At 41.7% G+C, this 26,446-nt stretch overlaps 1 protein-coding gene across 1 annotated transcript in view; it reads right to left on the reverse strand.

Annotated features, from left to right (window-relative positions):
* LOC126263641 (HEAT repeat-containing protein 1) overlaps positions 1-26,446 on the reverse strand; it is a 291,901-nt gene that overhangs the window by 162,521 nt on the left and 102,934 nt on the right. The window contains exons 8-10 of the mRNA XM_049960733.1: positions 23,165-23,482; positions 19,766-20,136; positions 11,974-12,160 (exon numbers count right to left, since the gene is read on the reverse strand). Of these exons, the coding sequence (XP_049816690.1) occupies positions 11,974-12,160; positions 19,766-20,136; positions 23,165-23,482 (876 nt within the window). The remainder of the gene's footprint in view (positions 1-11,973; positions 12,161-19,765; positions 20,137-23,164; positions 23,483-26,446) is intronic.

Here is a 26,446-nt window from a genome sequence, read left to right on the forward strand (position 1 = left end):
ATAAAAAACAAATCCAACATTACTATTATAGCACTACCCCGGCATATATAAAACATAATCTAGCAATTTTAACATTATTTGTTGCAGGACATGAATGACTACTTGTCAGTCACCAAAGGCATATACAATAGAACATTGCTGACAGGAACAAAATTTTAAAAGCATGGTTCAATGCTTGCTCTGAGTATCTTTCTAAATGTCTTGTCGACAAAAAGTGGAAAGCTGAAAGTACAGAAAAAAAAATATTATGCACGCTAGAGGAACAGAAAAACTTCATTCTTACTTCCAAAGCCTTGTTTTCGCCTGATACAGCCTCTGTCTGGCAGCAATATTCAACATGTTCCTGATATGGTGAGTAGATAATCTTCTACTGTCTAAAATAACTCATAGTATTTTCATTACTTTTATTCTGAACAACAATATTTTCCTTAGATAAAGAAATAATGGGACTCATTTACTATAAGAGGTTGCGCAGAACTTACTGTCTAGAATCAATCACGATAATTTATCAATGCCAAGAGATCAAGTACCTCTAAAGTGATGGGATACTTACAGACTACTAAGAAGTTCCGCAATTTTTCCTTCCTCAGGAGTCTCTTTTCAAGAAGAACTATGTCTGTATTCCACATATCATTACACAGTGAGTGGCTCAGGTCACACACTGAACCCGTATCACCTCTTTTTATATTCTATTTTTAACGTAAGTCTTCCCTGCGCATAACATATTTCTAGTGTTGCTCCCACTTGAGTTTACTGACCATATCTTTAACATTCTTGTCCCAAACATTTATTGCTATGTCTTTGTGCCATAGATAAACTAGGTAAGAATTCTATACAATGAACACTGTATGTGCCCCCTTTTGTGAATCAAATACATTCACGTCCTTCTCATGAACCTCTAACTGGCATCTCCCTCCTTCCACAATAAGACATATGTCACCATCCCATCATAAATTGCTCCAGATGGATACTACTACATGTTTGATTGACTAATTCGTGATACAATAGCATTACAAACAAGTTCCTAAAACAGTCAATTTTGTCATATGAATTAATGGTTCATATATATATATTTTTTTTTTCTGTGGGGAATTAATAGTAAGACTACATTTATGAAAGGGTCTCATATATCCCAAATTATGTGTCATACAATTATATAATTTTGCTGATTCATTCTGTGGTGTATATGGATACTGTCTGTAAAATGTGTTGGGAATAGAGTTCGTAGCAAAGAAGTATTAAATTACATCATGCCCGAACCGCAAAACTGTAGTAAGTGATATGCCTTTTTTTTTCCTTTCATCATTTTGTGCACGATCACAGTGAGAAAAAGTTTCCTATAGGTTGGAAATTACATATAAAGTTTGTTGGAAGTCACTAAGTCACTCTCAAATAACAGATGCGTATAATCCGAGTAATTTGTGCGTGTCTTGAGTTACGCTGTTTCATGACATACATGCACAGTTTACAACTATAATACTTGACTTAACTATGTTAAATTTTTAATGTAAGATTATAGCCTTAATAAGTAGATTATGAGAGCACTTAAAATTTTAAATTCGGTAAATAACTGTATGAAATACTGAAAACTAAATCTATCAAACACGAAACTCCCAAGTTTACACTGAGCAGCATTTAATGCACAGAAAATGCATAATGCAATATGTGAACCACTGAGATAAAACAGTGGCAGCTTCTGGGTAACAGATACTAATTTAAAAGCAGACTCATGTGATAGGTAAAACCGAGCAGGAACTGTGTTAAGTAGAATTCTTGCAAATTAGGGCCCAGTTTTGCATATAAATACGTGCAAATTATGTTCAACTGGGGCCAGACACTAAAGAAAACAATGCAATTTAGAAGAAAAAGGTTTAATAAAATGTTCAAACAATGGAAAATCCAGGATGGAATGCAACAATATCATGAAAAGGAAAGTTGCCACTCACCATATAGAGGAGATACTGAGTCGCAGATGAGCACAACAAAAAGACTCTCACAATTAAAGCTTTCGGCCATTAAGGCATGCGTCGATGCAACACACACACACACACACACACACACACACACACACACACACACACAAATGCATCTCACACACACGACTGCAGTCTCAGGCAACTGAAACCACACTGCGGAGCAGCAGCACCAGTGCATGATGGGAGTGGTGACTGGGTGGGGGTAAGGAGGAGGCTGTGGCAAGGAGGGAGAGGGATAGTGGTGGCAGACAGTGAAGTGCTGCAGGTTAGACAGAGGGCATGGGAGAGATGGGGAAAGGGGGAGGGGGGAAGGGGGGAAGTAGTGGAAAAAGAAAGAAATAAAAAGACTAGGTGTGGTGATGGAATGACAGCTGCATAGTTCTGGAATGGGAACAGGGAAGGGGCTGCATGGGTGAGGAGCTGCATGGGTGAGGACAGTGGCTAACGAAAGTTGAGGCCAGGAGGGTTACAGTAACATAGGAAGTATTGCAGGGAAAGTTCCCATCTGCGCAATTCATCTGCCGTCCCCCTTCTTCACACTTATCCAGCCTCAGACCTGCTACCAACAGTAGTATTTATGTTTTTATTATTTATTCTTTACTTTGATCCTTGTGACTTCTCGCCAATTTTAGTGAGTTTTTACCTACCGCTATTGCCGACTCCCTCAAGATTTCATTTTGTTTCCTCCTTTTGCATGCATTTCATCCTTTCTGTGAATTTTCATACATGTTTGGATGCATTTTTGTGAAATGTTTTGGACGTAATTATACAATATTTACATAATTTTTTTTTCATTTTTCCACCACCATGGACCCTTGCTCCTTCCATCTGCATCAATACATAAAAGTTTCCTTATCCCTAGCCACATCCTAGTCCCACATACTGTTCCTGTGTTGTTGCTTGGCTCACGCAATCACCCCTAATGGCCTTACCATCAAATTACTCATCTCTGGCTTCCACCCCTCCTTCCACAATGACCTCCACCTGTTCCCGATTCCGCTAATCCTTAGCCCTCACCAACATAGTCCTGCAAAACAATATCAACCAAGCTGAAACCTCCTTGCAGTACCTTCTCTCTACCCACAAAATTATACTGCTATGCAATCCCAAATTCCCAGAACCCATAACACACATTGAAACTCTTGCCCTGTAGGAACTTGAGCAACATGCACAATGCCACCTCAAAAAGCTCTCCATCCTGCTCACTTCCTACTCCCACCTTGGAGTATCACTGTCCACCACCTCTACAACAACCTCCAAACCTCCCCCACGTCCCCTCATAGCTGGCAAATCCCGCAGACCTACTACACTTACCCCACCCTCCAAAACTCTCTCCCACCACCACACAGAATCCAGAACCTAAACAGACCCGCAACACAGTCATGAACCTCTCCTCCAGAAACCTTAACCCAACAGAAATATCAGCCTTTTCCAAAGGCCTCACCTTTTGCCCCATTCCCAAATTCAATCATGCAAGACTTGTTAAAGACCTTCTCTCCTTCTCCCACTCCCACAATGGAAACACTTTTTCGCCACCAACCCTACCAATGAGACTCAACCAAGGACCAATATTGAACCTTGTGTAACTCAGTTCACTCCTCCATCCAACCGCGATCAACCCCCACTGCCCCCCCCCCCCCAACACCACCCCCTGTTAACTTACCAGAATTTCTTAACCTCAAACCTTGCCTCACCATCATTCCTCAAATCCCTCAACATGCAAACTAACCTTACATCTGCAGAAAAAACCACAGTCTACCATCTAAAAACTGATCCCGAACTTATAATCCTACCTGCAGACAAAGGCTCCACCATTGTTGTTTTGAACCACAAGGATTACCTGGCAGAATGACTCCGCCAGCTGTCAGATACTTCCACTTACAAACCTTGCCACAATGACCCCATTCCAGTAATGCAGCAGTATCTCCAGTCACTACTCAAATTCTTAGGCCCATCCCAGAACCTCTCCCCGGAGTCCATCTCTTTACTCACCCCTACCACTCCCCGCACTCCTACCTTCTACACCCTTCCTAAGTCCATAAACCTAACCACCCGCGACACCTTATTGTGGCTGGTTACTGTGCCCCACTGAGATAATCTCTGCTTTCAGAGACAAACACCTTCAACCTATTACCTGGAAACTACCCTCCTATATAAAATACACCAACCATTTCCTCCACCGACTCTCCACAGTTCCTGTCTACCACACAGTGCCCTGCTCGTCACTACTGATGCCACCTCCCTGTACACTAACATTCCTAATGCCCATGGCCTTACTGCTAACGAACACTACCTTTCCCAATGTCTGACGGATTCCAAACCAACAACCTCCTTCCTAGCCATCATGACCAACTCTATCCTCACCAACAATTACTTCTCCTTTGAAGGCATTAGCTACAAACAAATTGGGGTACGGCTATGGGCACCCGCATGGCACCATCCTATGCTAACCTATTCATGGGCCATCTAGAGGAATCCTTCCTAAAAACCCAGAATCCTAAACCCCTCACCTGGTTCAGATTCATTGATGACATTTTTGCTATCTGGATTGAAGGTGAGGACACCTTATTCACATTCCTCCAGAACCCCAACAACTTCTCCCCCATTTGCTTCATCTGGTCATACTCAAACCAACAAGCCACCTTCCTAGATGTTGACCTCCACTTCAAAGATGGCTACATCAGTACCTCTGTCCTTATCAAAACTACTAACCACCACCAACACCTCCACTTCAACAGCTAGCACCCATTACATACCAAGAAGTCCCTTCCATACAGCCTAGCCACCCATGTTCATCGCATCTGCAGTGACGGGCAGTCCCTCTCAAAATATACCGAGGGCCTCACTGAAGCCTTCACTAACCGTAATTATCCTCCTAACCTTGCACAAAAACAAATCTCGCGATCCTTATCTTTCCAGTCTCTCACCACCTCCTGAAGTCCCACTGTCTGGTCACAGAGGAGCATTCTCCTCATAACTCAATACCAACCAGGACTGCAGCAACTGAATTACATTCTCTGCCAGGGTTTTGATTACCTCTAGTCATGCCCTGAAATGAGAAATATCCTGCCCTACTCTTCCCACCCCTCCCACAGTGGTATTCCGCCATCCACCGAAACTACACAATGTACTCGTCCATCCTTACACAAACCCCGCTCCCAATCCCTTACCTCATGGCAAATACCCCTATAATAGACAAAGGCCTTAATGGCCAAAAGCTATAATTATGTGAATCTTTTTGTTGTGCCTATCGTGACTCAGCATCTCCGCTATATGGTGAGTAGTAACTTTCCTTCTTAATATTGTTACACCCCTATAATAGACCTAGATACAAGACCTGTCCCATACATCCTCCCACCACCACCTACTCCAGTCCGGTCACTATCATCATCTATCCCATTATAGGCATTCTATCTGTGAAACCAGTCATGTGGTCTACAAGCTAAGCTGCAACCACTGTGCTACATTCTATATAGGCATCACAACCAACAAGCTGTCTGTATTCATGAATGGCCATCGACAAACTGTGGCCAAGAAACAAGTAGATCACCCTGTTGCTGAACACGCTGCCCAACATGATATTCTTAATTTCAATTACTTTTCACAGCCTGTGTCATATGGATCCTTCCCACCAACACAAGCTTTTGTGTATTGCGCAGGTGGGAACTTTCCCTGCAATACATCCTACATTCCTATAACCCTCTTGCTGGCCTCAACCTTCGTTAACCACCGTCCTCACCCATCCAGCCTCTTCCCTTTTATCTCTCTCCTTTTCCACTACTCCCCCCCCCCTTCCCCACCTCTCCCTTGCTCTCCATCTGATCTACAGCACTTTACTATCCGCCATGCCCACCATCCTATCCCTTCCCTTCCCCACCACAAGCCTCCTCCTTACCACCACCCAGTCAATACTCCTCTCATGCACTGGTGCTGCTGTTCGCAGAGTGGTTTCAGTTGCCTGAGACTGAAGCCATGTGTGTGTGCGCGTTGAATTTATTTGTGTGTGTGTGTGTGTGTGTGTGTGTGTGTGTGTGTGTGTGTGTGTGCGTGTGTGTGTACGCGCGCGCACCTGTATGTGTGTCTAGCATTGTCAATGGCCTTAATGGCTGAAAGCTTTAATTGTGAGAGTCTTTTCGTTGTGCCTATCTGCAACTCAGCATCTCCGATATGTGGTGAGTGCTAACTTTCCTTCTCATAATATTGTCACGTAAAAGAAGGTGTAATTAGATGAATGACGAACACTAACTTCACTTAACGAGGGTTTATTCAGCACTTGCACATACAGGAGTGCGGAGCGAACTGCCTTTGGCCAGAACACTTACAATATATATACGGTTACAAAACATTCCAGTACAATGATTCTTGACATTTGTGGATACTTCTAGAATGTACTCAAAGCGAATCTAGAAATTAAAATTTTACAGTTCAGGTGAGTTTTGAACACAGTTTTGTAACAGTCTAGTGTCATAACCACTACACCATGGTGACTGTGCTACTCAGCTTCTTCTGCGACATTGCTCCCTCCTTAAGAGAAAAGCATCTCGGTGTTACGTCCTCCTAGTCTAGAAACGAGTCATCAGTCCTGCATACTCAGACTCCCAATGACTGATGTTCGCCCTGGCGGAGATCTTCCTAGAATTTCCTTTGCCGCTACACTCTTCATCACCTTTCCGCTTGTTGCCTGTCGCTGGAGCTTCGAATTTACCCTGGGTTGCAGGATCCTTATAAGCTTCATTCGAAGGACGTGGACCGTATCTCTGATCTTTCGTCGTCTTGTGTCAGGGTCGAAAACTTCAACTTCATAAGTAACATCAGACAACTCTTGTACAACCTTGTAAGGTCCAAAGTAGCGCCTGAGGAGCTTCTCAGAAAGACCAAACTTCCGAACAGGAGTGAAGATCCAGGCTGTTAGACAACAGGGCGGTGGCTCGCGTCATACCTTCGGCGATTGTTTTCTTGAGCCTGCAGCGTGCGGAATCGAGCTAACTGTCGAGCTTCCTGACCTCTGGCTGATGTAGTCGTCGTCCATGTCATCAGGATGTAATGGAAACATAGTGTCCATCGTCGTAGTCGCCTCTTGCCCAGGCACCAGGAAAAATGGCGTAAATCCTGTGGTGTCTTGTTTGGCGGTGTTGCAGGCAAACATCATGAAAGGTAGCACCTCATCCTAGTTGCTGTGCTCAAAATTGATGAACATTGATAGCATGTCGGTCAAGGTCTTATTGAAGAGTCCAGTAAGCCCATTAGTTTGTGGATGGTAGGCAGTCATCAAGTGATGAGTAATGTTGCACCGACGGTTTATCTCTGTCACAAGATTCAATTGAAAAACTTTCCCTCGATCTGTAATTAACAACCTTGGGGCACCGTGTTTTAAGACAATGTCTTCCACAATGAGTTTGGCTACCTCGAATGCTTCGGCTGTTTTCACGGCTTTTGTAATGGCATAGCATGTCAGGTAATCAGTGCAAACAATAATCCATCTATTGCCACTAGCAGATGTTGGAAATTGTCCGAGGTGGTCAATCCCAACACCTCGGAAAGGCGTTTCGGCTGGTGGAATTGGTATGAGTTGGCCAGGTGGTTTCTGAGGAACTGCCTTTCTCCTCTGGCACTCTCGACAGTGCGACACATAGTTATGGACACTCCTAAATAAACCTGGCCAGAAAAATCTCTTGCGGATCCTAACGTATGTCTTAATAAATCCTAAACGTCCAGCCTTAGGTGTGTCATGGAATTTCTGTAGAACATCTAAGCGCATCTGTTTAGGAATCACTGGTAGCCACCTCTTGCAAAACGGACCAAAGTTTTTCCTGCAAAGTAATCCATTAACTACCTTAAATTGTCCTTTCACATCCTCTGACCAATTTAAGGCAAGCATAATTTGAGATATCTTAGCATCCTTCTTATGCTCAGCAGAGAGATCCTGGAGTGCAGCGAGACAGTCACTATCTTCATCAAAGTCTTGATGGTCTTGCACAGGGTTTCTTGAGAGACAGTCGGCATCTTGGTGTTTTCTTCCACTTTTGTACACTATGGTAATGTTAAACTCTTGAAGACGTAGTGTCCACCTGGCGAGTCATCCTGTTGGATCCTTAAGACCTGTCAACCAACAAAGTGAATGATGGTCTGTAACAACTGGCCTTCCATAGAGATATTGTCGAAATTTGCACATGGCCCAGATCACACAAAGACATTCTCTTCCTGCAGTTGAGTAGTTTCTCTCAACTTTTGTAAGTGTCCTAGAAGCATCGGCTATAACCTTCTCTTTTCCATCCGAAATTTGCACCAGAACAGCACCAATCCTTTATACCCACTGGCATCTGTGTGTAGTTCTGTAGGTGCTCTCTCATCATACAGAGCAAGTACAGGGTCAGTCGTCAGAGCTTTTCACAGCACATCGAAAGAATCTTGTTGAGCACCACCCAAGATAAATTTAGCATCGGCTTTTAACAACTTTTGGAGTGGCCTGGATTTGATACAAAAGTCTTTGATAAAACGAAGGTAATAAGAACATAATCCAGGGAAGCTTCTCACATCTCTAATACTTTTAGGAATCGGAAATTCTGTTATAGATCTCACCTTTTCTGGGTCTGGCCGCACATCTTCATTTGACACAAGGTGTCAAAGTATTTTGATTTCTTTTGCTCCAAAGAGACACTTTCCTCGATAAAGTTTCAGTCCACCTCGTTGGAGACACTTAAGAACGGCCCTCAGTCTTTTTACGTGTTCATCAAATGTCTCTGAGACCACTATAATGTCATCTAAATAACAAAGACACAATATTCATTTCAGGTGCCTTAGAAGATTATCCATCATCCATTCAAAAGTTGCTGGTGCATTACACAAACCAAACGGCATTACCTTAAACTCATACGGGCCCTCAGGGGTGATGAATGCAGTTTTCTCACGATCAGCCTCATCTACTTCAATTTGCCAGTATCCCGAGTACATGTCTATGGTTGACAAAAGCTTAACTCCCTTCAGACAATCTAGTGTATCGTCAATTCATGGAAGATGGTAAACGCTCTTTTTAGTTATCTTATTAATCATCATGTAATCAACACAAAAGCGCCAACTGCCATCCTTCTTCCTGACGACGACCACGGGTGACGGCCATGGGCTCTGCGAAGGCTGAATGATGTCATTCTTCATCATTTTCTCTACCTCGTCATGAATTATTCGATGTTCTGTTGCTGGCACACGGTATGCTCTCTGGCTTATTGGTTGATGGTCTCCAGTGCTAATCCGGTGCTTCACAGTCGATTTGTCTAATTTGCTCTTCACCTGTGGATTGAAGCATTCAGAGAACTCTTGAAGAATGGCAAGTAGCTTCTCTGTTGTTCCTTAGTGAGATCTGGTGATAGTCGAGCTAGAAGATCTTGTCCCATAGTGGTAGCACTAATTTCGCCCACAGAATTGGCATGGGAGGTTTCTATGACACTCAGCTGTCATTCAATTAATGGATGATGCACAGCATGACATGTGACAGTTACCTTTCTAGTGCTGCCTGTAGGAATGATCACTTTGCCCAGCACACATAGTCTCCACACTCGGATTCGCATCTTCCTGTCCACAGTATCTCATCTCGTCTAGCATAATCTTCGAGCAACCACAATCTGTAATTGCCTGAGAAGCTTTCAAAAAGTCCCATCCGAGAATGATGTCATGACTACACTCCTGTAAGATGATGAATTATAAGGGCTGTGAATGGCCACTTATACCCACACGAATGGTACATCTTCCTGTAGATTTTACGTATTTGCCATTAGCCACCTTCAGCAGAGACGTTTTGTTGTCGACTAATACGGTTATCTGCAATTGGCGATGGTACTTCTCCGAAATGACTGAATATGATGCTCCAGAGTCTGCAAGAGCTTGGGCTGGTCGGCCATCCATGAGGATATTGACGTAGTTTCCTATAATTTTTTTAGTGATCGACGGCCAACGATTTTTCTCTTCGGCGACCTCACCTCCAAGGAAGGTCGCACCCTTTAGTTTTCCAGGTTGCGGCGGCTAGGTGATCAGCTGGAGCTTCTAAACAGTGTTGGACACCTTGATCGGCATGTTGGGGAACGTTCCCTGCAGCGGCTAGCTTGCGGCGATGGTAACCTATGTCGTCCTGCACCCATATCTTCTTGTTTATCTTTGTCGTCCTGGAGTTGGTGTCGGCTAAGATCGGTCTGGTGTCTTCTGGCATAGGCGTCATCAAATATTGGCCGCCTTTCTCGACAATAGCGCACCACATGTACCGGTCATCCACAGTGGAAACATACTGGTTGGTTATCCTGGGTCCTCCAGACGTCAGTCTTCCTTGCTGCCCAAACAGGTTCCTCATGCGGCATTGTAGGAACGTAACTTCACCTGGATCTCTACTTTTTCACCGTTTTAAAGGGAAATGAAGGATGAAAGATTGGGTTAAATGTCTGTGCCACTTCTTCCCTTATGACCTCTTGAAGTGTCTCAGTTTTTTGCTCGCCATGCAATCCAAGTGCCTTCTGATCTTCCTCTCTCACTATCTGAAGAAGAACACTTGTGAAATTAGTTGCTTCCTCCAACACAGACATCGATACGACGTTTGGAGGCCGTTCAAACTTCTTGCATGTAATTCTTTTTTAATGCATTGTCTCAATATACTGGCACCATTTTATGAAGTCGTCAACTGTTGAAACCTCCTTCAAGAGTAGGGCTTGATACGTGTCCTCAGCAACACCCTTCATGAGATGTGCAACCTTGTCTTCCTCCTTCATTCTAGGATCCACTATTTTACACAGCTCCAAGATGTCTTCAATGTAGGATGCTGCAGTTTCCCCTGGACACTGTGTCCTGAATTTTAATTCATCTTCAGCCTTGCACTTCTGTCGTCGTGATGCCGAAATACTTGCACAGTTCCACCTGGAATACTTCCCAGTTTGTGAACTTCTCCTCGTTGTTCTCATACCATTGCTTGGCAGCACCCTCCAAGTAGAAAAATACTTCAGCCAAACACACGGTGTCATCCTATTTGTTAAATTTGGCAATACACTCATATACCTTCAGCCACTTGTTTGGATCTTGGCCACCATCACCGGAGAACCCGGAAGGATGTCTTCATGTGGTGGCACACAGCTGCTGTCATCGTAACGTCCTCTTCGTCTTCTGTCTCCGATAGATTGTGATCTGTTGATATGGCTCAAACTCGGATTTCTCGCCATGTAAATGTCGTGGCCTGATGAGAGAAATTGTGTCGTCGCTAATGTGCGCTATCACAAGTTCCAACACCCAGCGTCTCCACCAGAATAATGTCACGTAGAAGAAGGTGTAATTAGATGAATGACGAACACTAACTTCACTTAACAAAGGTTTAATCAGCACTTGCACATACAGGAGAGTGGAGCGAACTGCCTCCAGCCAAAACACATACCGTATATATACAGCTACAGAACTTTCCAGTAAAATGTTTCTTCACATTTGTGGATACTTCTTGAATGTACTCGAACCAAATAAAAAAATTAAAATTGTACAGTTCAGGTGAGTTTTGAACTCACGATCCTCCCTGCAACAGTTTATTATCATAACCACTACACCGCGGAGCTACTCAGCTTCTTCTGTGACAATATATAATCGAGAACATGTTACTAATTAATTTCTGTATGCTCTACGCATTATATAACAAAGCAGAATAAACTACAAGCTTTAAAAGCAAGCCAATAAGCCATTTCTGGAAATTTCATACTTATTTGCTTTTCCCAAGAAATTAGGTAATGTCTATAGTACATGCGTTTAACATGGGTGAGGGATGGAGGGAGGGCAAGGGGTGGATGGAAGGGGGGAGAGGTGGGGGAGGGGGGATTAATTTCCCTTCAAAATACATTCAAACTGCTATCAAAAACAGTTTCAACTACTGGTGTCAATAACTTACATTCTGCTGCAACAGTTGTTACTCATTCAATCAAACATCTACACTTTTCTGACACTCTATAAAGTGAGTAGTAGGAACACTGCAATACAAAACACTTACTGATGATGACACATTCGAAAGTATCTTCAAGACGGCAGCTGCCATGTATGTTGGATTTTCTTCAATTGTGGCACACGACACTAAGGCCTCTCTTATGGAATCCATGTGAGTTCTATTCTTTTCTCTCACCACAGTTCGTGCTTCTGGATCAGTTGACAGCAGCACATACATGATGACTGGAAGTTGTCTACGAAAGGATAAATGCAATTCAATAAAGCTGTGATTTTCTTCTAAACTGTTCTTGTTAGTCATTCAGGAACAAGCTTGGTAAAATAAACTACTGCCATAAAATTCCCTATTTATAAAACATAGTAACAATTACCATGCAACATACTAAAAACAAGTGAAAAATTTACACTATGAATATAATAAAATTGCTCTGCTCACTGAAGTGCATGTGGAAAAGTTACTCATGAAAGACAAAGAAATTGATGGTATTTTCAAGCTCTAACACTCAGATGAGAAACAAAAGAAGCATGGAGACTGTTTAAAAAAAAAAAAAACTTGCAATATGTCATTTTCGCATCACAGTAGGAGTTATCCATACAGAAAGGATAGAGTTAACACAAGAGCATGGATATGAACAGCGAAATAAGAGTGAGCAAGATAATTAATTAATTTCATAGTATGCCCTATTCTTCATAAATTTTACTGATTAGATGTGTAGCAATGGAAAGTCTGGATTGTAATATCAACAACGTTATGGAAAGAAGAGAATGCTACTCGCTGTGAAGATGACATGCTGAGTTGCAGGCAGGCACAATGAAAAGACTGTTACACATTGAGATTTTGGTCAAAGCCTCTTCAGAAAGAACACACACAAGCAAGCACACCTCACGCATACATGATCGTTATCTCTGGCGGACGGAGATTGCGATCATCTGTGCGTGAGGTGTGCTTGCATGTGAGAAGGGTGTGTGTGTGTGTGTGTGTGTGTGTGTGTGTGTGTGTGTGTGTGTTTTCCTTTCTGAAGAGGCTTTGCCCAAATGCTCATGTGCATGAGGTGTACTTGCTTGTGTGAATCTGTGTTTGTTTCATTCTGAAGAGGCTTTGGCCGAATGCTGAATGTGCAACAGTTTTGTCTGCAACTCAATGTGTCATCTTCACGATGAGTAGCTATCTACCCTTTTCAGATCTTGTATTACTTGATCCATAAAATTGCGGAAAATCAATTGTAACCAGACTGCTACTATTGTGGCTGTAAACCATTCAGCTATTTTCAGTGTGTCCGGAAATTTTATAAATCATTAAATTTACTAGCAAACATTTGAAATACACTGCATAGCTACAATTAAGAGCACAAACTGAAATTCCCATATACTTAATTGTGGAGACTGTTGCTGGATGTACATGGGTATTTTCAGAAATGAAATGTATGTCAGTGATCATATTTCATTAAACGTCTCATCCGGACCCACCATAAACTGCCATCTAAGTTATTTCCCGACTATATTTTTTATTCTTTTTCTACTTGTCCATAATTCAGAAGTATTTATCCTTATCTTTTCAATAACTCTTTCTACCATGTTTAATTTTTGTTTTCATGTTCAGTAATCAATTCCGTGGCACAAAATTAAGTTCTAAAAGCATGTAAAACATCAACAACTGAATGTTGTTCTAAAATTATTTTTTCAACACTATAAATCAGCAATTTGTTGATTTCTTAGGTAAGTATTAGGCAAAAGTCATGTTATGTCAAACACTCCTTGTGTTCATTTCTTTTATACAAGGTGGGACTGTCAAACAGTTTCATAATATGGAAGTAAGAAATCAAGACTAACCCAACAAGAGCAAAGTGCTTCCTTTCTAACTGTAAAAATAACACCAGATTAGTACTGACAAAACAAACAAATTAAGAAAGAGACCTCTAATTTCATAACGACTTTGTAAGCAGTTCCATTGTACAAAGAAAATGGCAGGTGAGAAAGAGAAAGAAAAAAAAGGAGAACAATAGCATGCTTCCGGGTGTTCTGCTGAGTTGTTTCCATTTTATGCACAATATTTCAATGACCGACCCATCTGTTATGTTGAGGTGCTAAGAGTTTTGCTGCTATGTGTAATTGCTGGCTGGAATCCAATCAGACTGCTGGCTGTTTTCACAAGTGATCTGCCTTTTATTGGGTAATAAATCCCTGTGATTAGACTGAGGTAGTATATATTGGGTGGGTGTGCAGGTCAGGTCTTGTTCCTGGGCTGACTAAGGGAATGACTCTTGGGGTGCAGGATTGGGAAGAAGATTGGAATAGGGATGCAATAGGTTGGGTGGGTCGCAGGACAACACTTGGGTGATGTGGGTAGGATATCCCCCATCTCAGGACACAACAAGGGGTAATCGTGGCTCTAGTAAAGGATGTGGCTGAGCTTTTCATGGCCAGTGAAACACTGGGTGATTAGAGGAGTGCTGGGTGGTGACTGGTTCACACATTTACTTATGTCAGAGGAGGATATGGCACACAGTGGATCTGTCTATGAATGAGCTGGATAGGATATTATCTGTCAATAAAGGCTCTGATAAGATTATCGGTATATTTTAACAATTCCTGCTTTCTAATGCCAATGTGGCATTCCCAGGTGGCAAGACTGCCGTCCCACACTATTATAATTGGTGGATTTGGTAACTGACTTTCACCATCAATAACTGAAGCACCAGACAGCATTTCCCCGAACAAATAATACAAGTTTTTGATTACTACCCACCGACCACCTCCTATCACAGTCCACTCATTGGCCTATCCTACCCCATGAAAGGCATGGCCAAGTGTAAAAGCAGCCCGTGTTATTTAACAAAAATGCTACAATTACTTCACAGCATTCTACAAGGCATGGCTATAAAATAACTGGACTATTGCTGTAAAAAATTTATGTCAACAACATATACACTACTGGCCATTAAAATTGCTACACCAAGAAGAAATGCACATGATAAATGGGTATACACTGGACAAATAAATTATACTAGAACTGACATGTGATTACATTCGCATGCAATTTGGGTGCCTAGATCCTGAAAAATCAGTACCCAGAGCAACCACCTCTGGCCGTAATAACGGCCTTTATACACCTGGGCATTGACTCAAACAGAGCTTGGATGGCGTGTACAGGTACAGCTGCCCATACAGCTTCCACACGATACCACAGTTCATCAAGAGTAGTGACTGGCGTATTGCAACGAACCAGTTGCTTGGCCACCATTGACCAGACGTTTTCAACTGGTGAGATATCTGGAGAATGTGCTGGTCAGGGCAACAGTCAAACATTTTCTGTATCCAGAAAGGGCCGTACAGGATCTGCAACATGCGGTCGTGTATTATCCTGCTGAAATGTAGGGTTTCGCAGGGATCGAATAAAGGGTAGAGCCACGGGTCGTAACACATCTGAAATGTAACGTCCACTGTTCAAAGTGTCGTCAATGCAAACAAGAGGTGACCGAGACGTGTAACCAATGGCACCCCATACTATCACGCCAGGCGATATGCCAGTATGGCGATGACGAATACATGCTTCCAATAAGCGTTCACCGCGATGTCGCCTAACACGGATGCGACCATATGATGCTGTAAACAGAACCTGGATTCATCCGAAAAAATGACGTTTTGCCATTTGTGCACCCAGGTTCGTCGTTGAGTACACCATCGCAGGCGCTCCTGTCTGTGATGCAGCGTCAAGGGTAACCACAGCCATGGTCTCCGAGCTGACAGTCCATGCTGCTGCAAACGTCGTCGAACTGTTCATACAGATTGTTGTTGTCTTGCAAACGTCCCCATGTGTTGACTCAGTGATCGAGACGTGACTGCATGATCTGTTAAAGCCATGTAGATTAGATGCCTGTCATCTCGACTGCTAGTGATACGAGGCCGTTGGGATCCAGCACAGAGTTCCATATTACCCTCCTGAACCCACCGATTCCATATTCTGCTAACAGTCATTGGATTTCAACCAACGCGAGCAGCAATGTCACGATACAATAAACTGCAATTGCGATAGGCGACAATCCAACCTTTTGTCAAAGTCTGAAACATGATGGTACGCATTTCTCCTTACACGAGGCATCACAACAATGTTTCACCAGGCAACACCGGTCAATTGCTGTTTGTGTATGAGAAATCAGTTGGAAACTTTCCTTATGTCAGCACGTTGTAGGTGTCGCCACAGGCGCCAACCTTGTGTGAATGCTCTGAAAAGCTAATCATTTGCATATCACAGCATCTTCTTCCTGTTGGTTAAATTTCGCGTCTGTAGCACGTCATCTTTGTGGTGTAGCAATTGTAATGGCCAGTTGTGTATATTTAGTTATTGTTGTCCTCAATTAGGCCCTTCCTCTATCAACACAATGCTCCTTGTGAATTTTCCATGGATGGAAACAGTGCTGGAAGTCTTCCTCTGTGAGATCCTCCATGATGTTTGCCACTTTCTTTCACTGCTTCAACTGACTGAAATCCTGTTCCTTTTGATGCAGATTTGATCTTGAGGAACAGATAAAAATCACATAATGCTAGATCAGGTGAAAAAGGTGGATGAGCTAACACTGGGATGCTGTAGTTTGCTAGATATCTCTTAACAGATAATGTGGTGTGAGTCAATGCATTGCCTTGATGCAGAAACTGTAACTTTTTCTTCCGGAATCACTGTTGTTTTTTTACTTATTTTCTCACAGAGTTGAGCAAGAACCTTAAGGTTGTAATGTTAATAGTGTCACCATCAGGAATCCAGTGAAGATACACTATTTCATGAATTTTTTTTAAAAAAAGAAAAGAATGAAAAAAAATCATTGATCTGAATCTACACACATCAAAAAAGTTTTGCATCACCCCAGTTCCCAGAACTCCTGAAGATAGACATTGACTGTGGATATTGTATCACAGACACAGTCACTTTGACTGTTCAGAGATGTCACGAGACCCGACCAAAGACATAAACCACCATGAATTAGCAGCACCTATTAGGCAGAGGGGGTCCGACAGCCAATCGGTTCCAGTCATTCCACCAGGTAGGAGATACACGGCTCATCTTATCTGTAGTTCAACCATGCCTAGACGGGCAGTTCGATTGCGTCTGCATTGTTACTTTGGGCCAGGAAGGGCTCTCAACAAGGGAAGTGTCCAGGCATCTTGGAGTGAACAACTGCAGTTGATTACCACTCGTGGCTCGTGGGAAACCCTGACAGCAACGCCACCATGTGGAACAATGCTTTTCGTGCAGCCACAGGATGTCATGTTATGACTCAAATTGTGCGCAATAGGCTGCAAGATGCACATCTTCACTCCCGACGTCCATGGCAAGGTCCATCTTTGCAACCATGACACCATGCAGCGCAGTACAGATGGGCCCAACAACATCCGAATGGACTGCTCAGGACTGGCATCACATTCTCTTCATCGATGAGTGTCGCATATGCCTTCAGACAATCGTTGGAGATGTGTTTTGAGACACACTGTCCAGCAAGTGCAGCAAGGTGGAGGTTACCTGCTGTTTTGTGGTGGCATTATGTGGGGCCGACTTATGCTCATGGTGGTCATGGAAGGTGCCGTAACAGGGGCTGTAACAGCTGTACAATACTTGAATGCCATCCTCCGACCGATAGTGCAACCATACCACAGCACATTGGTGAGGCATTCATCTTCATGGGCAAAATTCGCGCCCCCATCATGCACATCTTGTGAATGACTTTCTTCAGGATAATGACATCGCTTGACTAGAGTGGCCAGCATATTTTCCAGACATGAACCGTATCGAACATGCCTGGGATAGATCGAAAATGGCTATTTATGGACGAAGTGACCCACCAACTACTCTGAGGGATCTACGGCAAACCAACATTGAGGAGTGGGACAATCTGGATCAACAAAGCCTTGAAGAACTTGTGGATAGTATGCCACGACAAATACAGGCATGCATAAATGCAAGAGGGCGTGCTACTGGGTGTACCGGTGTGTACAGTAATCTCGACCACCACCTCTGAAGGTCTCACTGTATGATGGTACAACATGCAATGTGTGGTTTTCATGAGCAATAAAAAGGACAGAAATGATGTTTATGTTGATCTCTGTTCCAATTTTCTGCACAGTTTCCGGAACCGAGGTGATGCAAAACTTTTTTTGATGTGTTTAGATTTGCTCATTTGAGCTTTTATCACTCTCAGTGAAGTTGGGCATGGACCGGTGCTTAGTTTCTGGACCATAATGAAAACCAAGATTCGTTGCATGTTGCCACTCTTTCCAAGAAATTTTCAATGGTATTCAAAGTGTCAGTATAAACACTTCCCACGAGCTGCTTTTTGTTCAATTGTGAGAATTTTTGGCACCAGTTTTAAACAAACTTTTCACTTGTTAATCTGGTTATGTAAAATTTGCCTTGCACATCCTTTGTCAATTTTCAGCAATCAATCAAATACTCAACCCATGGTCAGACTTAATCAGATTACCTACATTTTTGATATTTTCATCTGTTTTCAATGTTGAAGGGCATCCCAGGCATGAGTAGTCTTCAAAAACTTCTCAGCAATCTTGTAACTGCACGAACCACTTGAAAACTCGCTTGATAAACAGCCTTCATCATACACTTTGCTTTTGTCTACACACACAAGATGCCACATTCGACTGAGAAGGTCCACACGTCACAGCTATTGCCTGTTTCATCTTTGGCACATGCGTCCTTACTCTGTGACAGCATCCGTCTTATTATTTTATAGCCACACCTCGTATGTGGGTACAACAAGTAATGCAACTGTCTACTCCCACGAATGGCCATCACCAGACTTTGGCGAACTAAAAACTGCTGCACACCACAAGACAAACGACTTCAACAGTTGCTTCACTATGTGCTCCATTTGGATACTCCCTTTCAGCACAAGCTTCTCTGAACTACACAGGTGGGAATTGGCTCTCCAGTACATCTGGCAATCCTGCCATCCCCCCGCCCTAAATCTCTGCTAACCTGTTCCCAGTGCCTCACCTAACCTTTTGCCTTGTCTCTCCTGTCCACATCACTCCTTTCCCCACTTTCTCCCACCACTCTTCCTACCCCCCCCCCTCCTTGCTCTCTCTCTCTCTCTCTCTCTCTCCCCCCCCCCCCCCCTTCCCTCTCCCTCTCGCCACTAGTGTGTCTCTGAATGATGTAGCTGCCTTGGGGAATCTCCATTGCAGTATCCAGGAAATAACACACAATCACCTTAGGCACTGATTCATTCCTAAGTCTGCTTTTTTTCATATTAGTCTTACCACATCTACAATCTTCATTCACCACATGCTAACTTAAATGTAGTTATTTACTCTGCATCCAAGATTATCTCTTCTTTCCATATGAGAATTATTCTGCCCCCTCCCCCACACCTGGTACTCAATATCTTTCTTACATGCTCTACCCTCTGAACTCTGTTTGTCTTGTTGTGCAGCCACTGAGTCACCTATCAAAAGACCTGCCTCACTACCCCTCTTTGCATTGTGTATGCTCCCCTACCCCGTCATCTTCCTCAGGCCACGCAACTGCTTTCAATAATTCATAATCAATACTTAGTCTCATCAGGGCCACGTGAGTGAGTGAGTGAGTGAGTGAGTGAGTGAGTGTGTTTGGGCACGAGCTCAAGTTCAATAGGTTTCCTGTTCTCCTGCATACAATCTGAATGATGTAGCTGCTGCCTTGGGGAACCTCCAATGCAGCATTCATGAAATAACAACATATACATACAATCACCTTAGAAACTGATTCATGCCTTAAGTCTGCTTTTCTTCATATTAAGTCTTACCATATCTACAATCCTCATACAACACAAACTAGCTTAAACATAGTTACTTACTCTGCATCCAAGATTATCTCTTCTTTCCGTATAAGAATTTCATTCACTAAGTGAATATAGCTACTCTCACTGAGAGCACCACCAAATGACTTTCCAAGAATAGAGAGACAATCCAGTGAAGCAACTCGAATGAGTGATACAGGACACGAAAGTGCTATCAGTAGAGCTGGCACTGTTATTTCATCATAGCTCAACATCCACCCAATAGATGATTCAGACTGCCGAAGAAGTGATGTCGCAAGACACAGGGAACGTAACTGGAGTTCGTAGCTCACAATATTACATTCAATGTCATTTGCTTCAGTCATTGCATGACCAATCCACATATTACTTAGGAAATTCATTTGATTGCTAAACTGTGGGAAGTATTCCTTTAAAAAAAATAAAAATATTAGTCATTTATCTAACAAACAAAATACAGAAATATAAAAATTTTCAAAACAAGGCCCATAAAGAAACTAACTAGTGTCACAACATTATGGTCAGTCTTCAATATTTTTAAACCCAAGAAACTTTCTTTTTAAAATCTCAGCCACATCAGATGATTAGACAACCAACCAATCATAAATTTAGAGTCTCAAAACATACATTACTGAAGACTGAGCACTTAGCATAACAATCTATAACAAGATAAATTACAGAGAAAAGTCTGGTTGAGAGTTTACAAAAAGGGTTCCCAGCTTGTATACATAACTGTTCATACAAATGAGTAAAAATTCATTTGAGTAAAAAAATTCATTTGAGTAACATTTTTTTTCCAACTGTGCAAGATCTATGAAATTTTAAATAAATCTTCTATGTTTTGAACATGATACATATAAACTACAGCCATCTGCCATTCATCTCATTCCGAAATGGGAAAACACCACTAAAAACAAAATTACATAATCTACAAGCAATTCATAAAAAATGTATCACAGCAAACTGGTAAATGCTTATCAGATCATGAAAAAGGAGATTTTAATAGATAGTATGTCCTGTTGTACTCAGTACACTTTGCACATTACCAGTATCTTTGGAAAATTCTAATACTTTCATTAAAATAAAAAAATAAATAAAAACAGTGGTGAAACAAAATTATACAAGAGTGGTTTGATAAATCTGGTAAATCTTAATGAAAGAATGGAATATTTTCGTTGTGCCTTTATGGCTGGTAAGCCACAGCATCGGAATTGGTCAATGCATCGACTGCAACTGAAAATGGAGAAAACAGCATTTTATGTTGTTACTTAACATTTTCATTTGAAGAGTTGGACTGCCACACAAACCAAAACAGAATTGGATGAAGTTCACGTGAGCTCTGTTTTATCACTGAAGACCATTTACTTTTGGATTAATGACTTTAAATTTGGTCAGACAAGTACTGAAAACAAAGTGTGCTCTGACCATGTAACAGAGATCACCTCAAAGGAAACCACTGACAAAATTCGTGATATGTTAATGCAAGACCAATGAATAAAAATTTATGAGATTGCCAAGACTGTAGGCATCTCAACTGAGTGGGTGTATGATATCCTGCACAGAGAACTGGCTATGAAGAAGCTGTATGGAAGGTGGGTGCACAATTGTTCACAGTTGACCAAAAGCACATAAGGCACAACATTTTTACACAATGTCTACTGAGGTTTAATCACAATCTGCAAGATTTCTTGCACTTATTTGTGACTGTTGATGAAACCTGGAGCCATTGTTACACACCACAGTCAACATGGCAGATAAAACAATGGAAAAGGGCTGATGAAAGTGCACTGCAGAAGGCAAAACCATTTTGTCAGGTGGTAAGGTGACGCTCAATTTTTTTTTTTTTTTTATTCCCAAAGAATAATCCTCATAGATTACTTGGAAAAAGGCAGAACCATAACAGCCCTGTATTACACTCACTGCTTTATCATCTGAAACTTGATTTGGCTGAAAAAAGATCAAGGTTGGCATGCAAAAAAGTGCTGTACCACCAGTATAACGCACCATCCCACAAATCAGTGATAACAATAGCCAAAGTGCATGAACTGAGTTATAATTGCTTCCTCAATAACCCTATTCACCAGACTTAGCTCCAAGTGACTGTTCCATCACCCTATTCACCAGACTTAGCTCCAAGTGACTGTTCCATAACTTGGAACTTTGGCTTGCTTGGAAGAAATTTTCATAAAATGAGGAAATATTTGTAGGCAACGACTATTTTGCAGAATTAGACAGAATCAATTTTTCTGATGGCATGACAAAGCTGGAGGGTCACTGGACCAATTATATATCCCTCAATGGGGACTATGTCATGAAGTAATGTGAGTTGTTTGTGAAACAAAGATTTTATTTTGCTTTTTTATCAGACTTACCAAACCACCCTCATAAAGCATCTGTTTTTTAAATACACAAGCAGATGCAAATAATAAAATGCAAAATTGTTCACTTAATAAATTGAGAAAACAACAGTCAAATATGAATTTTTAAACAAGATAAGAATTGTTACTGAGCCTTAAACAGCACAGGAAAGGATTGGGAGATCTGTTGAAGAACCTGAAGCTGAAACACACAACTGTACATTGAAACATACAGAATTACAGAACATTCCTGCTGCAGAAAAGTGGAAAATCTTAATGCAGAGGAATTTGAGTCACTAAGGGCTTCTGTAGAAACAGAGGAAAAGAAAAGGAAGTACTATTTTCAGATGAATACAGCTATTTAACTAAAAAATCCAACAAACAAGACTCTAATGCAAAACAATATTTTAGTAAAGTAGACAGTCATTAAATTAGTAATAAAAGGAGTAACTGACAAGTACACTGCACAACAATTAACTGCAAGGACATAATAACAGTAAGGAGGAATGGGAGGTGATGGAAGGGAAAGGAAGAAAATTGTAGTTTACTAATATGCTGATGCGAGATCATTAGTGACAAAGCACAAACTTGGTTTGGACAACACTTGAAGAAGGTATCAAAACATGCACGAAGAACCTAATAACTATGTCTCTTTCAAAAGAAGCATGACCCCTCATGGAATTCACCTTAAATGGTTTAGGGAAACCATAGAAAACCTAAATATGGATGGGATGAGGCAGATGTTCGGTAAAGCAAGAACGACAACAAGAAAAGGTAAAGAAAAATACAATGGGGGAAAAAGGCACAAAAATGATTTAAAAATACAATGAGGATGCAGAGGAAATGAAAGAATAGCAAAGTCCTTAAGAGGAAACACATAACAACAATAACAAACATCAAAACAAGTTACAATGCAGGAAAAAATGAGGATCATTATTGTGATCAACAGCAATTCCTTGCCATTAAGAGATGAGGGGAAAGGATGGGTGTAAGGGTAGAGAGCCTTAAACTCTAAATTCATAATACTTATAGCTTTTTTTATCAAATTGAATTCAAGTTCAAATTGATATCTGAGTACTACCTGAAAGAATTCTCTCAGTTGTATTATGTATGCACACTTTGTACGCTCTTCCTGGGGTTGTAAACTGCAACCCGCAACTAGGACTTCAAACATTCTTATCAAAAATTTGGCCGCTGTGACAGTTTCCTCTTCATCTCTAACGCCTTTCAGATCCCACCATATACTTGTTCTAAGTTTTGGTGGGACTGTGGTGTATTTTATCAATATTGACACACAGTGAAGAAAAGCTTCCAATGGAAGTTTCTGCATCCTTGCAACTTTAAAGCATTTGTGAATATTGTTGATGCCCAATTCTTTGCCATCTCCAGCTAGTGTTACCTGATGAACAGAGAGAAATATAATTATTTGTCTCTTGAACAATGAAAGCAACACAAGTTACATCAGACATTAAAGAAGAAGAAAATGAATTACTGATGGATTTAAAATTAAAAACTCATGAATGAGTATTGGTATTTAAAAAAAGTATAGGAACAAAATGATGTTTTATTCAATTGCAAGTGACATTTAAATACTATTTTTCAACATAGTCACCACTTATCATAGCCGTGAACAAACTTCACAATTCCATTGCAACAAAATTCTGCCACCTGAGATTTCAACCAGTTAAGTCACGCATTCCCAAAGTTCCACATCGTCGTCAAAGCACTGTCTTTATCACTGGAAACAGATGGTACTTACCGGGTGCAAGACCAAGATGGTATGGCAGATGAGGAAACACCTCCCACTCGAAAGCATTGAGTACTTCTTGAGTGCTATTTGTTGTACATATTTGAGCACTGTTGTTCAAGAACAAAATTTCCGAGCTCAACTTTCCTCTACACTTATTCTGAATTGTTGATCTCAAGTTCTCCAAGGTCTGACAATACCTCACAGAGTTTACTGTCAGATCACACTCAAGGAAATTGACAAGAAGCACACATTTCCTGTCCAAAAAAAAAATTGTCACCGCAATCTTTCTTGCATACAATGACTGGAAGTATTTTCTTGGTTTTTTGGGAGGAATTTGTAAGACTGTACTCCATATATTACAATTTAGTCTCGCAGTTCAATGTTTGACCCAAGTCTCGTCTCCAGTTACAATTTGAACAAGTAAACAGCTACCATCTTTTTCATAAGAATCCAGAAATGTCAATGATGCAGCCATATGTTAGTTCTTTTGGTTTTTTTGTCAAGAATTTGGTATCCATCTTGCACAAAATTTGCAATAGCTCAGCTTTGGTGCAACAATCTGATACAACAACTTTCACGAAATTTGTGGAAGACTAAACAAGAGTTTTACATTGTGAATCAGCAGTTTTCTTGAATCTTCTCATCAACTTCTGCAACAAGTTCATCAGTCACAATGCTCGGCCACACACCTTGCTCTTCATCATGAACATCAGCCTGGCCACTTTTAAACCTAATGCACCAATGGCACACTCCATCTTCAGTTATGATGTTGTTTTCATACACTTAACACAGTTGCCGATAAATGTCATTCGTCTTATGGTATTTTGACGTTACTGAACGTATCTTACTACTGAGCATACTTCACAATTCCCAGGATTATCAATTGTGGCACAGATTTAAAAATCTTATTATAAAATAATGGGAAATGACATGAACCTCACACTGGCATGGCCGAATGCCGAATGAATCGACAAACACTCAGGCAACAATATGGTCACTTTAGTGCTGCCCATTATTGCTGCAGGCAAAAGCATTACACTACTTTCTGGAAAGGTCCTGCAACTACAGTACTGGATCGTTAGATCAAATGTGCTATCCAAAGCGAGAAAGATGAATGCAGAGCTGTTAGTAAAATTTTAAACTCTCACAGAAGTTCTTCACTTTTTAGCTGAACTAGGTTCACCAAATTTCATTCTAATTATGTCTAATAACTCCTTGCCACATTAATTTATAAGTTCAGCCAACAAACTCTGCCAGAATAGCTTAAGGAAGAATGAAAGTGAGATCAGCAATGAGTTCATTAAAGACAGTGCACAAACTCAAACTGGGGAAAGTTGGGGAAGAAAACTGTTAATGTCATTTTCAGAGAAACCATCCCAGAATTTACACTTTAATTGGTTTAGGAAAATCACGGAAAACCTAAATCTGCATGGTTGGATGAGGATTTAAACTGTCCTCTTACCGAATGCAAGTCCAGTGTATTGCCACTGTGCCATGCAGCCCAGTTGACAAAATTTAATAAGTGGTTTAGTCACAATGTGTTCACTGTTGCTTTGAAAAATTCCAGTTTTGTTATTAAACAATGGAAAATTAGATTGGGGTCATCTAGAGAAAACCTTCTTAGCCTCCCAAAGCCCTGGTCTTGTTCAGGTTCATTGATGATATCTTCATTACCTGGACTCAGGACAAGGAAACACTATCCTCATTCCATCATAACCTCAGCATCTCTTCCATTCACTCACTCGGTCCTCCTCAACACAGCATGCCGCCGCCTTCCGGGATATTGACCTCGTCTCTGTTGGCTACATCCTCACCTCTATCCATACTGAACCCACCAATCAGCAACAGTACCTGCATTTCAACAATTGTCATTCCTTTCACACCACAAAATCCCAACCTCGCCACCTGGGGAGGTGTACCCTCAGTGACAGGAGCTCCCTTGCCCAGTAAGCTGAAAGTCTCACAAAAGCCTTCACAGACAGACATTATCCCCCCGATCTAGTCCGCAAACAGATTTCCTGTGCCATGCCCTCTCATTCCCCCCAAATCCCCCCCCCCTCTCCCCACCCCCAAGAACCAGCTACAAAGGAGCACCCGCTTCACCACCCCATGTCATATCCAGACTGGAACAACTGAACCACATCCTTTGTTGTGACTTTAATCATATATCACCATGCCCTATAATTAGGAACATACCACCCCAGATCATTCCTACCCCCACCGCTCATCACAGGGATGACATCCCTCGGAAGACCCAGGTGCAAGGCCAGCACAATCCACCCACCCAGCACTTCCTATTCCAGTCCTATCACAGTCTTATCCTAAACCATCAGAGGTCAGGCCAGATGTGAGAGCAGCCACATTATATACCAGTTCTGCTGCAATCATTGCCCAGTTTCTTATACTGCTATGAGTACCAACCAATGTCCACCAGGACAAATGGCCACTGCCAAACTGCAGCTAAGAGCAAAGTGGACCAACCTATGGTACAACATGCAGCTGCATGTAAAATGCTTGATTTCAATGCCTGCTTCACAATCTGGAAATCCGGATCCTCCCCTTCAACACCAGCTTTTCTGAACTGCACAGATGAAAGTTACCCTTTACAATACA

Source organism: Schistocerca nitens, chromosome 6 (assembly GCF_023898315.1).
Source record: "Schistocerca nitens isolate TAMUIC-IGC-003100 chromosome 6, iqSchNite1.1, whole genome shotgun sequence".
Lineage (NCBI taxonomy): Eukaryota > Metazoa > Arthropoda > Insecta > Orthoptera > Acrididae > Schistocerca > Schistocerca nitens.